This window comes from Elephas maximus, chromosome 22, assembly GCF_024166365.1.
Source record: "Elephas maximus indicus isolate mEleMax1 chromosome 22, mEleMax1 primary haplotype, whole genome shotgun sequence".
Taxonomy (NCBI): domain Eukaryota; kingdom Metazoa; phylum Chordata; class Mammalia; order Proboscidea; family Elephantidae; genus Elephas; species Elephas maximus.
Window position 1 is genome coordinate 47,247,282 of NC_064840.1, and position 17,049 is coordinate 47,264,330.

Below are 17,049 nucleotides of genomic sequence, written 5' to 3' on the forward strand. Positions count from 1 at the left end.
TCTTTTCTATAACGTGAACACCTCCCTTCACTATACCATTTTACTTTCAGCTACAATAAAAAACCCACTGCTGTTGAGTGAATTCTGACTCATAGCGACCCTACAGGACAGAGAAGAACTGCCCCACAGAGTTTCCAAGGAGCGCCTGGAAGATTTGAACTGCTGACCTCTTGGCTAGCAGCCGTGGCACTTAACCACTACGCCACCAGGGTTTCCTCAGCTACAACAGCATCCACCAAACTCTCCAGTAAGACTAACGTTTTAAAATATATATATACACCTATTAAAATATACATATACCTACATACACACACACACACACACGTCCACCCTCATATCACCTTCACTAGCTTGGGAGTATTGTTTATCTTTCCTGAAATACCTCTTTTCCTCCTCCAACACTTCACCCCTTCTGTATTTGGCCCACCAGAAAATAATTAAATTCATATTAGATCTCCAGAGAGGTAGAAATATACCAAAAGGATAACATATATAGATTTAACAAAAGTATATCTACATGATAACTAAGACAAGTAGACAGGAAAAATACTTGCAAACACAGCAAAGAGTTAATTTAAGTATTTTTAGAAACAGTTCATACAACATAGGAAAACTGACAGAAGAGGATACTTGTAAAATATAAGGAAATGTCCAGTCCGATCAAAAAAAAAAAAAAGACAGCATGTTCAAATACTCGCCTACATTGTAGACAGCAGTATTTATCTTCACAATCCTCTGGAAAACGATTTCACAACTTTCAACATAAGCAACAAAGGATTCATACTCTGGAACTTTGTTACAGAAGTTATCCTATTTAAACAATCCAGAATTAAAAAAAAACAAAAACCATGCACAAAAATGCTCCCTATTAAAAAGTATTAGAGAATATAAAACAGACGTCAAATATTCTTACTCTGCCAATATCCTTCCTTCCACATTTTGCTATTTTTTTCTGAAATCCTTCTCCCTTTTTACCTTTTTCCCAACAAGCGGACTCTGCTCAACTGGTACTACTGCTGTAACAGGAAACAGGTATGGGGGAGTCTCATGCCATCTATAGCTATTACACTTTCCAGAGATGGGATTTTTCTCTTCTTAAAGTCAGCGACTACTTAAATGCAAGTGATTATGTATATAGACATAACAAAAAACACAACCCCCACCTTTTTTTCAAACATTACTGAACAAAAGCCTGTAGAAGAGTTACTGAGATGAAACTTTTTGATTTCCATAAACTATGTATTTTAGAATAGCTTTAGATTTACATAAGAGTTGCAATGATAAGAGTTCCTCTATACCCTCACCTGATTTCCACTGTTTACACCTTGTGTTACTCTTGTACATTTGTCAAAACTGAGGAACCAACACTGGAACAGTAACCCCACGCTGTATCCAGATTTCACTAGTCTTTTCCTATTTTTTTTTTTTTTGTTTTCTGTTTTCAGGCCCCATCCAGGATACCCACTGTACATTTAGGCATAAAATTTCCTTAGCTTCCTCTAGTCTGTGACAGATTCTCAGACTTTCCTTGTTTTTGATGACCTTGACAGTTTTTAGGAGTATTGGTCAGGCACTCTGCAGTATGTCCCTCAATTGGGGATTCAGATTTTTTTTTTTCTCATGGCCACACTATAATTATAGGTTTGAAGAACATAAGACCACAGAGGTGAAATGCTATTTTCATCACATCATATCAAAGATAAAATAAAAAAAAATTTTTTTTTTTAATCAAAGATACATGCTATCAAATGACTTATCATAACGATAACCTAGTTTTCCTAGCCAAAGTACGGTTTGCCAGGTTTCTCCATTATAAAGTTACTCTCCCTCACCCCCACTTCCTACTCTTTAGAAGGAAGCTCACTCAGCACAGCCCATATCTGGGGCCGGGGGGAAGGAAGAGGTGTCATTAAGCTCCACCTCTTTCAGGGAAGGAGTACCTATGTAATTTATTTCAAATTCTTTCAACCATTTATATCAATATAGACTCGTAGATATTTATTTCATATTCTGGGTTGTAATGTTATTTAATTTATTTTGCTGGTAAAACTTCGAGATTTGGCCTGAGAACTTTTTTCAGCTTAGCTCCTGTGTCCCTTTGACACGGTTCCATCCTTGTTATCTGAGCACATCTGCTGCTGGCATAGCGGTTAAGCGCTACAGCTGCTAACCAAAAGGTCGAGACTCTGAATCCACCAGGTGTTCCTTGGAAACCCTATGGCGCAGTTCTACCCTGTCCTATACGGTCATTATGAGTCACAATCAACTCGACGGCAACGGGTCTGGGTTTTGGTTTTTCTGAACATTTTTAATTATATATTTTCATATGTTCTTATATTATCACAAAATTAAACACTACTTCTAACTCTTTCATTCTATAGTTACATAGTAAGATTTAAGAATTGATCTCCCTCAGTAAGTTCTTAAGAGAAATATAAATATATTAAGAACAAAAAGAGTAACTACTGTAAAGGTTCAAACCATAACAAATTCTCATCCTCTCTTATTCTTGGAGAGGATCCAAACATGACTAAGATTTCTGTCCTGGAATAGATTTCTCATTTGATAAGCTGAGGTTCTAAAAAATAAGAAACAGCATGTGTTAACTTTCTTAGAAGTTTTTACATTTGCCTGCAACTTGGTTTTCATTATTTAATCTTCTGGTCGTTGTTGTTTTCTTTCCAGATTTTTTTTTGCGGGGGGGTGGTGAGATCACAGCAAGTGTACTGATCACCTGTATCTGTTAAATTCAGGGGTCTGCTGTTAAAATACTCTAGCACGTAATAGGGGACAGATCAGTTCTCATTTTGACCTAGTTTGTTTCAACACTTACAGCTCCCATTAAGAAGCATGCTATTTTGTTTGGACACATGATCCATTTTCACGATCCTTTCATCTTTATTTGCCCTACAAAACAAACACTGACCTTTAGGACTGTTCCCATACAGCAATTAAAATATGATTAACCCAATTTTTTTTCTCAAAAGTTAACTAATAACTTTCCAATTTAAGAAAATACTTTACTGGATATGGCACCTATAAAATGCTAGTTTCTTGCTAAAGGGACAGGCTAGCTTTAGGTGCAGTTTTTCCCCTACAGACCACTATGATCCTCTTTTATCACTGATGACCTCTAGAGGGAGCTCAAGGTTCTTGTTATTTTTCCCAAAGATCAGGACAGTTCTCCCGTGAAAGTGGTAATGTTGAAGATTTAAGAACACCTTATTACAGCACTCTGAAGTTGTATGTACTGTATCTTTAGGAATCTCTTCTTCCTAGGAACTAAGGCTTGGTCTTCTGCTTACCTACTCCTGGCAAGCAGGTCCCTACCATTTCTTTCTCTTTCCTTACCAGTATTAAATATGACTTCTGTGAACTTCTCTTCAGATATTCTCTCTAGCCTGAGAAACTATGGGAAGATACAGCTGTAGGCACTGGGGCAAATGCTCCCTCTTGCTAACTTCTGTTAACTTCTAGTGTAGCCGACCAGTGTTTTTCTACCTTTTTCATGCCACTGAATACACAGAATATTTGTATGGCACACTGGTAAAGTTATGATAAGGCTGCTCATGTCTAAACAGTAACTCTAGTCAGCTAAGGGCCCGCTCAGTCACTCACTCTCAAGGGTTGAAGAATCATTATCTTAGCACACCTGTAACACAGTCTCATGTAGAGAATTTCTGTAGTAAAGTGCCTAAATTCAGGTTGTCAAATCCCCACTTTACCACTGTCTGAGACCCTGAGAAAATAGCTTAAGATTTCTTCATCTTTAAATACCTACCTCATATGGTTGTTACATTACATGAGCAACAAATGCAAAGACATAAGCCTTGTAATGGGTACATCGTAAGCACACTGGTACACAGCAGCAGATTTTTGCTGGGGTTTGGGCTTTGTTGCAAACAGCACAAACTTTTAACCTTATTTGTTTCTAGGCTATTCAGGTCAATCTAGCCTAGGTAAATAAGTTCTCCAAATGGTCCATCATAGTTTACTGGAGTCTAGGCTAAAACTCAAGCTAGGAACAAACTACCTTGCTTTGCTTCCTCTTTGCATATACACTCAAGAGGCCTCAGGTGGAAGCACGACTGGTCAAGACAGGATTCTGTACTCATGTGTCTCCTGGCCAAAATATCTTGATCTCACTATGATTTCCAACAATCAGCTTAAGGAGAAATCTGCAAGGAATAAAATATGTGCTATTGGCCTTTAAAATAACCCTTACTTAGCCTCTGACTCAGTGAACAGGAACATACACGTGATAAGCTGAACAAAGACCACTGGCTATTGATGCTCATACAGAACCTACATTGTAATGTTGCCATGAGAGTCAGGGTCCATAGGATAATTTCCAGAGATGTGTTCTGGAACCAGTCTCCCTTCTTTTTAACTTGTTCCTGGATAATCTGATATCATGTTTGGATAAAATGGAATGGAACCATACCCTCCTGCAACAAAGAACAGAAAGATAAACAGTTGCTAATACGTTTAGTCTACACGTGTGATCTTAACAGACAACAAGTCCTGGTGTAAAAACGCTATATACAATGTTAGACAAAAGAGCTAAATTGACTATTCTAATCCTAAAGTTGTCATATTTCTTAGATGCTCACCAACTTTTAGCTGGCTCACAATTAGTAATTCCACAAAGCAACTCACCTCATTCAGTTGCCTTATCAAAAAGAAATAGCTCCTCAGGGAGATAACACAAGCAGTATTACACAAAGGTACTGCATCTATACCTGCCTTATTAAGATATTTTTATAACTAGAATGGGTATCTGGCTATTTAGTATCTGCCTAAAACCATTTCTAACTATGATTATTATTATCACACTGTAAGAACCAGAAAGCACTTCATTGCCCATGCGTCTTGGTAGAGTCACACTCAACTCAATTTTTTGTTTCCTGATAGTATTCCTCCAGCTCATCTCTAAAGGGTACAAAATTTAGAATATTTAGAAAGACATTAAAGAGATCTTTTAAGCAGTTTTAAAAAATTGTTATACTTTATTCCAATGACAATAGGGAGACGCTGTGGAGTGTTAAGTAGGAGTAACTGGGCAACATTTCATTCTGGTATACATAGGTCACCATGAGAAGGAGGAAACGCGACTGCAACTAACAACAATAATAAACCCAATCAGGTGTGCACCTTAGGTTATCCAAGCTGTAGTAAAGAGAAATGGGAACTGGCAGGAGAGTAGGTAGAGGGAAAACTGGAGACCAATCTAGAGTTTACTCCAGAAATCCTGGTAAGCAATGATAGTGACCTGAACCAGTATAGTACGATATTATTATAAAGTCAACATTTAAAATGCACTCATAGTATGTATCAGGATTTATTTCTCACCAAAACCCAAACCATTGCAATCAAGTCGATTCCAACTCATAGCAACCCTATAGGACAGAGAACTGCCCCACATAGGGTTTCCGAGGAGCAGCTAGTGGATCTGGCTGAACTGCTGACCTTTTGGTTAGCAGCCAAACGCCTAACCACTGTACAACCAAAACCGATTACTGTCGAGTTGATTCCAACTCAGCGCCTTATTTCTCACAATGCCCCAGTAATTTAACAGATGAAGAAACTAGAACATAGAACCAAAAGAGGGTAAATAGAGATTTTAAAATATATTTACGAAGCATAAAAACAAGGCATGATAATTGATAGGGTGTGGAGAAAGATGAAAGCAAGAATAATGCCTCGGTTCTCACATTGACTAAATGCACTTAGTATCATTAATAAATATTTCACTTATATTAGTATTATTTAACAGCATCTAAATGATGGGTACAACTTCAGGTTAAAGAAAAAAGCTAAGATAAACTGGCTAAATAAATCATCCAAAAGACTGAGCCAAAACTCTTAACCAAAAGGAATGCATCATATACTATTACAAAAAAAGTTAGTACAGAAAATTCTTCTTGCTTTTTTTTTTTTTTTTTAATCCTTTCCTTCTCAGTTCTGGTAGGTTAGTTAGCTCAAGATGATAATTTCCTTAAAAAAAAAAAAAAGAACTTCCTGATCTTGTTTTCAATTGTATTTAAACTGCAATTCATTGTCTCCACTAAACTTATTAAACAATCACGTAATGTTTCTCATATCATTCGTAATTTTCACATTGCTCCATTTTAAAAGATGCAATTCCTTTCATCAATCTCACAGAAAAAAAGAATTAAGCATTAAAGACTTTTTCCACTTACTTGGACTAAGTTTATTCCACTGATTCTTAAAACCAGTCTTTTTATAAACCTTGTGACTTTTTGTTGTTTTGCTTATTCTAAAGTCATCCCTCCAGCCAATATCTTACTAAGCATCTACTACGTGCCAGATACTATTTCTAGGTGCTAAGGATACAAGAGTAAATAAGACAGCCAAAAACCCCTATCTATATTCATGGATCTTATATTCTAGTGATGAAGACATTATAAACAAATGAATACTAAATATAAAATGTACCAAGTAGTGCTAAGTGCTATAAAAACATAAAGTCCAATAAGAAAGTAAAAGGAAGGAGAGATGCCATTTCCGGTAAGGTGGTAGAAAAAACTTTGAGAAAGTGACTTAAAGGAGAAACCAAAATTTAAACCAGGAAAAAGCCATGAAATTTTTTAAGGGAAGTATTCCAAGCAGAAAGCCTAAATTAGTAAACTTGGTAACAAGCAAGAAAGTCAGTAAGAATAAAGCAGAATAAATAAAAGAAGTGGCAGTAGAGGAGACATTTAGCTGAGGCAAGACTGTAGAGGGCCATGTGGACTTTGGTGTAAGCATGATACGAAGGTATTAAAGGAGTTTCTAATTTATGTTTTAAAGTGATCAATTATCTGTTACATAAATACAGTATAAAACTGGATGAAAGAACAATGGTTCTCAAGTTACTGCATTAGCCTAAGCAAGAGGCAATGATGATGGGAGCCCCCAGAGAAATGGAATGGATGGACCCAGAATATATTCTGAAGAGAGTGCGGGCCGGTGGACAAAGGCATCAAAAGACAATTCCAAGGTTTTAGAGCCAAGCCAAATAGGGAAAGTGGCAGTGTCATCAGAGAGTGAGCAAGTATGGGATAAGCAGGGAACCAAAAATTCCATCTTGACATCCTCGGTATAGATTTCAACTAGACACCCAAGTAGAAATATCATACAGGAGCTAGATACATTTGATGGGCAAGTCACAGATGCACGGAGATCAGTAAGTTGAGGACCGAGAATTAAGCTTGGATTTGGCAACATAGAGATTTGGGGGATGATTTTGACAAAAGTGATTTCCGTGGCTTAGTCTTCCTAAAATAAAAGTTGTTTTCTCCTGTGGCTTTATTTTATAGCTATCAGAAAGAAGCAGGGAGCTCTAGAATCAAACTGTCTAGGCTGAAATCACTGTTCTGACAGTTTGAAATCTGGCTTATAAAGGGCACTCTCTTAGTTTATATTTCTTGAGTCATTTTGGGAAACAGGACAGAAGAGAGTTAAACAAGACTCTGAAGTTGACTTGTCGTGCTTCTGAGCTGCTGACTTCTCAGTTAGCTGGGTATATTGAGTGTAGTATTTTTCCAAGAATCTGAGTCACTACAAGCCTGAAAAATGCCATTTTGTTGCCCTGCCTTATATGAAGGATAGGTTCACTGATTTAGGATTCTTAGTTTTTTATTTTCCTCAGAGTTCTCTAGATGCCTCTCCACAATCTTCTAGCACAGCGTTTCCAGAACTTTCTGTGACAATGGAAACGTTCTATTCTGCACTGTCCGATACATTAGCCGCTAGCCACATTTATCTACTGAGTACTTGAAATGTAGCTAGTGCAATTGAGGAATTAAATTTACTTGCTTTTAATTACCTTTCTAGCCACATGGCTACCACAATGGACAGCGCAGTTTTAGCATTTAACTGCAGAACACAAAAGCAATGCTGACTTGATACTCCTTCCTCTGTTGACGATCTGCTTCTTGTCTGGATACTTGGACTACTGATTTCTCCGTTCTAAAATTAAAAAATCCCACTAAGTCATTCCTAGGTAGAGGAGCCTTGGTGGCACAGCAGTTAAGAGCTCGGCTGCTAACCAAAAGGTCAGCAGCTCGAACCAACCAGCTGTTCCACGGGACAATGATGTGGCAGTCTGCTTCCATAAAGATTAACAGCCTTGGAAATATATGGGGCAGTTCCACTCTGTCCTACAGGGTTGCTATGAGTCAGAGTCAACTCAATGGCAATTCCTACTCCTAGGGACAAAGCTCATTTATTTTGTCTGGTATTCACTTTAGGGCCGCTACGAGTCAGAATTGACTTGATGGCAACGGGTTTGGTTTTTCGGTTTTATTCACTTTAGGTAACTGTAAGAGAACAGTATTACTAGGGCTTATACCGCATGGGGGTTGTAGAGAATATTAAGTGCGTTTAAACACATCAAATACCTGGCACATAATAACTGCTCAATAAACATTAGCCATATATTGCTTGCCTTGATCTGCCCTTTCTAGGTCAGGAAAATTTTATTATTTCTTTGATCTGTTTGCTCTGACCTCTCTCTCTCTGAATTTTATTATACACTGGAGCTATTCTCCATGTTTTCTATACTTTTGTCATAATTTTTATCTTATTTTTCCTCTGAATTGTAGGAGTATTTCTAAAGCCCTGCTACTATCTGCTTCCAAAAAGTCAATTGTTAGGAATCAAAATTTTCTCTTACGAACTCCTTCGGGTTCTTTTCTTCAAATATTCATGAGTCTCCTTGAGAATATTCATTAGTTGTTCTTTAAATTTCAACATTTTCTCTTGTTTACTGCAGTTAGTTTGTTTCGTAGAAAATCATTTGCTCACACTGGTCACATTCTTTAGAGTACTAAGCCTGTGTGTCTTCTTGTTTACACAACTTTAAAGAGAAAGGCCTGTATTTATGTCATATTGAGGACTGTGTTGGGTTCAACCATAAAACAGATTCAAGTTAAAATCCTTCAGACCCAAGAACAAAATTGTTCACATTGTTATTTCCGATATTAGCTCTCTATGGCTATCTAACAAATTACTCCAAAACTCTGCAGCTTAAGACAACACACATTTATTATCTCAGTTTTTGTGGGTCAGGAATCTGGGTGTAGTCTAGCTGGGGGCCTCTGGCTCAGCTTTCACAAGGTTGCAGAAAATGTGTCAGCCAAGGGCTGCAGTCATCTCAAAGCTAAACTGGGAAAAGATTCTCCGGCTAGTGGCTAGAGACACCAGTTCCTTGCCACATGAGCTCCATGGGGGAGTTCACAAAATGACAGCCTGGCTTCCTTCAGAGCAAGTGAGAGGGAGCAGGCCAAACCTGATCTCGGAAGTGGCATCCCATTACTTCTGCCACACTTGTAGAGGCAAGTCACCAGGTCCAAACACACTCATGGGATTACGCAAGGACATGACTATCTGAAGGAAGGGTTCACTGGGGGTTCATCTCAGAGGCTGCCTATCATACATCCTTGGTCAGTTTATAGATTCAATAATATATAATCAGGTGTCAGAGCTGCAGATTCCTAATCTAAAGGTTAGTGGTTCAAACCCACCCAGTAGCACCACAGAAGAAAAGCCTGGCAATCTACTTCCATAAAGATTTCAGCCAAGAAAACCCTATGGGGCAGTTCTATCCTGTAACACATGGCATGAGTCAGAGTCAACTCAACTGCAATGGCTTTGGGTTGTCTGTTTAGCAGGGCTGTAGACTGAAGAAGGCAGCTTTGGAGCAGGAGGTTTCACCTTTGTACTTCATGGTTAGTGTCTCTCCTTCTATCAAGGGCAGCCAGCCCTCTCTTGATGGTCATATCCCCTTGGTAAGAACCATTCTGAAAGTACCATTCAGTTTTTAATCCCTGATTCAAAGTACAATATATCACACTAACCAACTGCCCCACAGCCCACCCATGGCTCTTAGTGCTTCAAGTAGAAGCGTTTATTTACTCCCCAGGAGGGCTTCCTCACCACAAAAATGAACACCAAAGTTAGTAACTCTTTCTCAGACTATGTTTCTCATTTGTACTGTTTCCTGCCAAAATTCTTTTTAGTTTAGTTATGGCACCCTTCCATGGTTTCCAAGGATGCTGAACTCTCCCCACTGTGCACGTCGGTCATTTCAGTGTGTGTGTCTGTTCGTCTTAACACATAAGCTTAGATCCCCATCCTCCACTGAATGTCAACATAGCTATTTGTTTAAGTAAGGCACTTTACACATGCTTTAAAAGACTGTTTTGATAACTATGACAGGAAATGCTTTGGCTTTCCTAGCAATATAATTCAACTCTATTGTTTGATAAAACAAAGATTTTTAATCTACATCATCAATTTCCAGGATATTTTCTATTATGGTAATTTAAGTAACTACATTTTGCTTTGATTTCTAAAGAATGCAATGTCACCAGGATCAGTTCAGTTTAAAATGCGACTGACTACACAACTTAGTAAGCATGCTGTTGCTGTTATTTACCATCAAGTCGATTTCAATGCATGGTGACCCCATGTGTGCAGGGTAGAATTGCTCCACAGAGTTCGCAAAGCTGTGACCTTCCATAAGCAGACTGCCAGGCCTGTCCTCCTCTGACCTGGTTTAAAATGCCAACTTTTCGGCTAGCAGTCAAGTGCTTAACCATCTGTGCCACCCAAGGACTCCTTAGTAAACATGGCAACACTTTAAAAATATACCTAAATATTAGTATACCTTAAAAAGGAGCCTGAGACATGGCTGCTCAGTACTGGGGGCAGAAAGTTCAAGCAGAGTGAAGTAATCACGTACCATCGTAAGGAAGTGCCTACAACTGCGTGCCCAGTAATGAACACCTAGCACTGGGGATTTGTTCATAACATTTAATCAAGGGCAAGTCTTGAAGGAAAATACCAATAGTATTCTAACTCACAAACCAAAATATCCATTTTTGTTTTACAACAAAAAGATTTTCTCCCCCACACTGTATTACTCCTCTATCCCCACCTTTATCTCCCTGGAAATAATTTACTTCCTGAAAGGTGAAGGGTCAACAAAAACTGGACCAGGCCTCCACAAACTTTCCGACCTGATACCCCGGTACAGTCTATATTGAAATTTAGGTTCTTTGTCCTCTGTTGATGAATATGAGGGAAACAGAATTAAGAGACTTCATATAAATGACATTAAACATATACACAAGACCACCATATACGGTTACACAGTAACTAACCTATATAAGCAGCCATCCTGTCACAAAATCGTTTCTAAATACCATTCCCTTAAAAGAACTCAAGGCTCCTTAGACAAATGATTGATTCCAGGTGTGAGGCAGATGAAGGTCCAACGTGGAACACCTTGTGTTAGGACTGGGATATATATGGAGGACACAGGAGTGGGCTTAAAGAGTCCCTCGCTGACCAAATTTAAGACGAACTGAGCATCAAAAAGAATGGTGCCACATATAGATTGAATAAAAAAAGAATCTATGAGTCCAAAGTGACACCAAAAAGGAAGGGGAGGGCTGGGAGAGTAGAAAATCACCATTCTGCATCCACCAATGTAATAGCTGACACAGGCCATCAGTAACACTAATTACAAAGGGGGGAAGAAAAAGGTTCTTTTAGAGTGAGCTGGAAGACACTGCACGGTCAAGTGATCAAACTTAGACTCAGCAATAACGTGACAAAGTCTGTTGGATAAAACAAAGATTTTAAATCTACATCATCAATTCCCAAGACATTTTCTATTATGGAATTTAACAAAATTTTTATCTGGTGTATTATAAATACACATTACTTGCGTAATGAGGTCTTGCCAAAAAATGTTGAACTTGGATTTAATCAAGAGGAAACAATCAGTCAAATCCAAAAAGTGAGAAGTTCGGACTCTTCAAAAATATCTGTACAGTAGAGGGAAAAAAGGGGGTGGGGAGAGGCAGGCTTGTTCTAAATAAAAGAAAGCCAAAGCAACATGACAACAGAATCCTTTGACTGGACTCTGGGGTTAAAAAAAAAAAAATTAAGGACTCTTTTTGAACCAATGGGCAAATTAAAATACCCAACCCACTGCCATCGAGTCAATTCCGACTCATAGCAACCCTATAGGACAGGGTAGAACTGCCGCGTAGAGTTTCCAAAATATGAGCTGTCAATTACTAGAAAACATTTCTGAGTCAATGATAAATTTCTTGGGTATAATAATGGTATTGTGGTTACATAAGAGAATACTCTTGTACATGTTGAGCTATTTAGGGGTGGAATGTCTTCCTGTTCCAAGTTACTTTCAAAAGGTCCAGGGGGAAAAGTGTAGGTGTGTATATAAGAGGAGAGAGAGAATGCAAATTTGGCAAAATGTTTCCAGTTGGTGTATCTAATTAAAAGGAATAGTTGTACTCACAGTACTATTCTTTCATCTTCTCTATGGGATTAAAGTTGTCCAAAATAAATAGTTGAGGTACAAGCTGAGAGGAAGGGATGATGACGGGAGGGGACAGCTCCAGACATATCCTCAGATACTATAGCAAAAAAGAGTGGTGGGGGGACCTCCTTTCCGGGGTCTCTCTTAAAAATTCTGAGAAGCCTTCACAGAATTACCCCTGACTCCTACCCCCAGCAGAGAGCTCCTCATATTTCATTGTATAGATTTAATATTAATCTGTCTGATCTTGTTTTGTATTTAGCCTAGTCCTAAAAATCACACATCCACCTATAATGAAAAAATGCCAGACTGGCTAAACCTAGCCAGAATGAAAACCAAAACAGACGCTGACATGTTCCTCCAAACCATCACTGAGCAGGATAATCTCCCCTTTCTAGCCAGGTTAGGATAAGGCATTCACAATTTGGGAGGAGGGGAGCTGAAATCTCCTCATGCTTATTCTTTTCGCTATCAAACATGATCCATACAAACCAAGGTTGAAGATTTTAATTGTTACTGTTCTATGTTACTACTCCAGATTTATCCCAGTCTGCATTAACCCACATTTTATCTGACAATGGAAGTTACAGTGACATTTGCACTTTTTAATTTCCTGAAGAAAGTATCTAATGTTAGGGGCAGTTGGGGTAGGAAGGAGAGAACACTGAATTTAGAAATCAACATACTCAAGTCAAAGTTCTAAGAATTACTAGCTGTAGGACAGGAAGACTGTCCCTGCAATGGCCATTTTCCCTTTTACCTGGCACCCACTCCACCCTCCCAAGCAACACCACATACTTAAAGAGTTTTAACAGGAAATTAGAGACTACATTTCCTGGCCTCTTTTGAGGCCGTATGACCGAATTCTGAACAATGAGATATGAGTGTAAAGTTTCCAAGCCACATCCTTAAAAAGAAGCTACTTGCCCTGCTCTTGGTCGCCCCCACTGTGAGCTGGAACACAGATGTGAACCAGATCTGACCATGCAAACAAGGGCAATACATTATGGAAGGATGAACACCAAAACAGAAAAAACTCGGATCCTGGACGATCTCAAGCAACAGCTTATCCACTTCAAAACGCTCTCTATCCCTAGTGGGTTACGTGACAGACAAAAAAAGCTTGTAATTTTTTGAACCACTGTGTATTTGGGTCTTTTACAGCACCTCGGCCCATACCCTATTAAATATACTATCTGTGTGACCCTGGATGCTTCTTGGGCCTCATTTTGCTGGTTCACAAAACTAGGAAGAAAGGTATGAGTGGCATTAAATTCTTCTTTAACTCACTATATTTCCTATTAAAATGAGTGTGTACATTTAGTGAGACAAAAAAATGGAAGTTTCATTTATTTTAAAATGAGATACGTGAAGCAACTTGTACAATTTATCTATTCAACAAATAATTACAAAATTCCCACTAAGTGCCAGATACTGTTACAATACCTGAAATTAAGTGATAGAAAAAAAACAAATAGGATTCAGTCCCTAGTGTATGAAACTTACCCATTAGAGGAGAAAACATACAATAAACAAGCAAACAATAAATACGATTTCAAATAGTAATAAAGACACTGTAAAAAGTGAAAAAAGCAGATTAACAGTAACTGTGCATCTTTTAAGGCTGGGATAAGAATTAACTAATTTACACAGAGTCGTCAAGGCCATGGAAGAATCTGGGTAAAGTATATTCCAGGTAAAAAAGAGCAAGTTCAACGTGAAAGGCACAAACAAAAATGATGTATGTTCATGGAACACCAAGAGAGCCCCTGTGGCTAGAGCTACTAGTGAGCAAGGGCGAAAATGACAGAAAATATCTGAAAGGTAGGTAGAGGCAGCCTGGTTTTAAGCATGCAAATGGTATATTATTTCTATCAGGAAATGAGTGTTTCTGATGAAAAACAAAGAAAAGCTATTTCCCCTTAATTCTGAGTTTCAGGAACAAGAGATATTCCTAACAGAAAATTAGAACCTTAGAGGCCTTGATGTCAGTAACTAACTACAATCTTACATTCTACTTTATAAATGTATTTACTCTGAAACATTTTAATTGATTAAAAAGTATTTCTGAGGTTTTAAAAAAAAAAACTTAAACTCATTCATACCTAATAAAGCTAATGCTATCTCTGGTATTTTAAATATCTGAGCAAATTTCACATATGCATTCTGCCGATACTTATGTATGGCACACACTGTTGCAGGTAAAGATTAACAAAGACCCAGCCCTTTGGTTTAATATATCAGAATACATTTCAAAGTTTAAAAATGGTAGTAATGGATTTTTTTTTAAACTTCACTGCTTTTGGCCAACTCCTTAATGCTTAACATTTAGGGTTGAAAATACACTTTATAGAGTCTTAATTTCTCTCATTTTCTTCTATGATCGAGGAAAAGAATTTCACAACTTTCCAAGGCTTAGTATATTAAAAACAATGGTGCACAACTTTGGAATTCAGAGCTAAGGAAACAGTTAAAATAAATCTACTTTTATATAAAAATAAGAAATGTACATTCTGTGAATTCCTCTTTTCTATGGCAGAGAAAGAGATTACTTAAGTGTTCCTGGACATGAAGGAAAAGGAACTATAAACATTTGATTGACAAACTTGTGGTTAAACATGGAGATCTGAAACACATGCATTTATCTTCCTCCTCTAAATCCTGCTGAATGCGAGTAAAGGAATAAAAACAGTTTAAGACAACAGAATAGACAAAAGGAAACAGAAAATGTAAGATGATGACCAAAGTTCGGGAAAATGGAAAGTTAACTTAAACTGAAACTTATGGATAAGCAGAAGGGAACGTCAAGGAGAGGCAAGCCCATTTACCCTTCAGACTCTCCAAAAGGTTAGGAAATGAAAGCACCACGTACCTTAGATGGCTGACAGTGAGGTATTGAACTCAAAATAGGGCTACTGGTTGAAAATCTCCATAAAACACAGATAAGAAAATTAAGTGGACAAGGGTACTAAGTCCATTCAATGATGGAAAGAAGAGCCTCTTCAATAAATGGTGCTGGCAAAGTTGCCACATGCAGAAGAATGCATCAGGATCCATGCCTCACACCACACACACAAACCAATTCAAAATGAATCAAGGACCTAAATGTAAACATGTTTAAACCATTAAATTCTTACAAGAAAATACAGGGGTGTGGTTCACGGCCTAAGCTTTAACAATGGATTATCAGATATGCCCAAAAAAAGCACCAGCAGCAAAAGACAAAATAGATAAATGGGCCTTCATAAAAACTAAACACTTTTATTCATCAAAGGACTTTATCAAAAAGTTGAAAAGATGACCTACAGATTGGGAGAAAATTTTGGGGAACCATATACCTGATAAGGGTTGAATACTCAAAACACATAAAAGAATTTCTACAACTAAACAACAAAAAGACAACTCAATCAAAAACTGGACAAAGAACTTAGACATTTTACCAAAGAGGATATTCAAATGGCCACAAAGCACATGAAAAGATACTCAATGCCATAGCGATCAAACCAAACTAGTTGCTGTCAAGTCGATTCTGACTCATAGTGACCCAAACTGCCCCATGGAGTTTTCAAGGAGCAGCTGGTGAATTCGAACTGCCCACTGAACAAAACTCTTAACCACTGTGCCACCAGGGCTCCCATTAACCATTAAGGAGATGCAAATCAAAACTACAGTCAGATACCACCACACTCCTATTAGAATGGCAATGATCAAAAAAACTGAAAACAATAGGTGTTGGCAAGGTTGTGGAGAAAATGAAACCCTCAACCACTGCTGGTGGGAAGGTAAAATGGTACAGCCACAATAGTTTGGCAGTTCCTCATAAAGTTGAACATAGAACTATCATATGATCCAGCAATTCCAATCCTAGGCATATACCTAGAAATGAAAGCAGGAATGCAAGCAGAAATCTGCACACCAAAGCACATTGCAGCACTATTCAAAATAACCAAAAAGGGGAAACAACCTAAATATCCATCAAGAGATAAATGGATAAACGTTATAATGTCAGTCACAAAAAGGCAAATACTATATGATCCCACTTACATGAAATAAGCAAATATACAGAAACCAAAGATTATGAGTGGTTACCAGGAGTGGGAATGGTCGCACAACTTGAAGAATGTAATTAATGTCACTGAATTATACACGTAGGAATTACTGAATTGGTGTATGTTTTCTTGTGTATATTTTCACCACAATAAAAAAAAAAAAAAATAGAAGAGACCTAGGTAGTAATCTCATCCTAAAGCACCAAACAAGTTTACTTTCTGGAGAAAATCAACCAGAGAAGACATCAATAAGTTAGAGCTGAGGTTGGTGGTGAGATGCCAACCTAGAATCAAGATTAAGTGAAAGACTGCATACTGAACGATGAGATGCTCGGCAGTTTTCTTGCTCCCAGAATGTCAACAGTCAGGCTTGAGCACGACCCAAGCCCCACTCCTCTTCAAGAGAGGACACTAAAAGTTCCTTCTTACACAGATACTGACATTGCAGTCCCTGGCTCATCACCCTAAAGTGAAGCCCCACAGGCTGACTAACCCTGCCAGTGAACACAGGACTTCCAATCTACTTTTTAGCACCATACTATTAAATACTAATAAACAATCAAGGATTACTAGATACTGAAGTCTAGAACATGGAAAAAAAAAAAAAAAAAAAACACGAATAAGAAAAACAAAAACAAAACT

At 37.9% G+C, this 17,049-nt stretch overlaps 1 protein-coding gene across 2 annotated transcripts in view; it reads right to left on the reverse strand.

The window, feature by feature from the left end:
* The window catches only part of PPP2R2A (protein phosphatase 2 regulatory subunit Balpha), an 87,699-nt gene that overhangs the window by 51,301 nt on the left and 19,349 nt on the right, over nucleotides 1-17,049 (reverse strand). The window contains exon 2 of one of the 2 annotated variants that reach the window (XM_049866365.1): nucleotides 4,310-4,448. The exons of the other annotated variant lie outside the window; for it this stretch is intronic. Within the exon in view, the coding sequence (XP_049722322.1) occupies nucleotides 4,310-4,325 (16 nt within the window). The 5' untranslated portion in view covers nucleotides 4,326-4,448. The remainder of the gene's footprint in view (nucleotides 1-4,309; nucleotides 4,449-17,049) is intronic. 2 annotated transcript variants of the gene reach the window in all.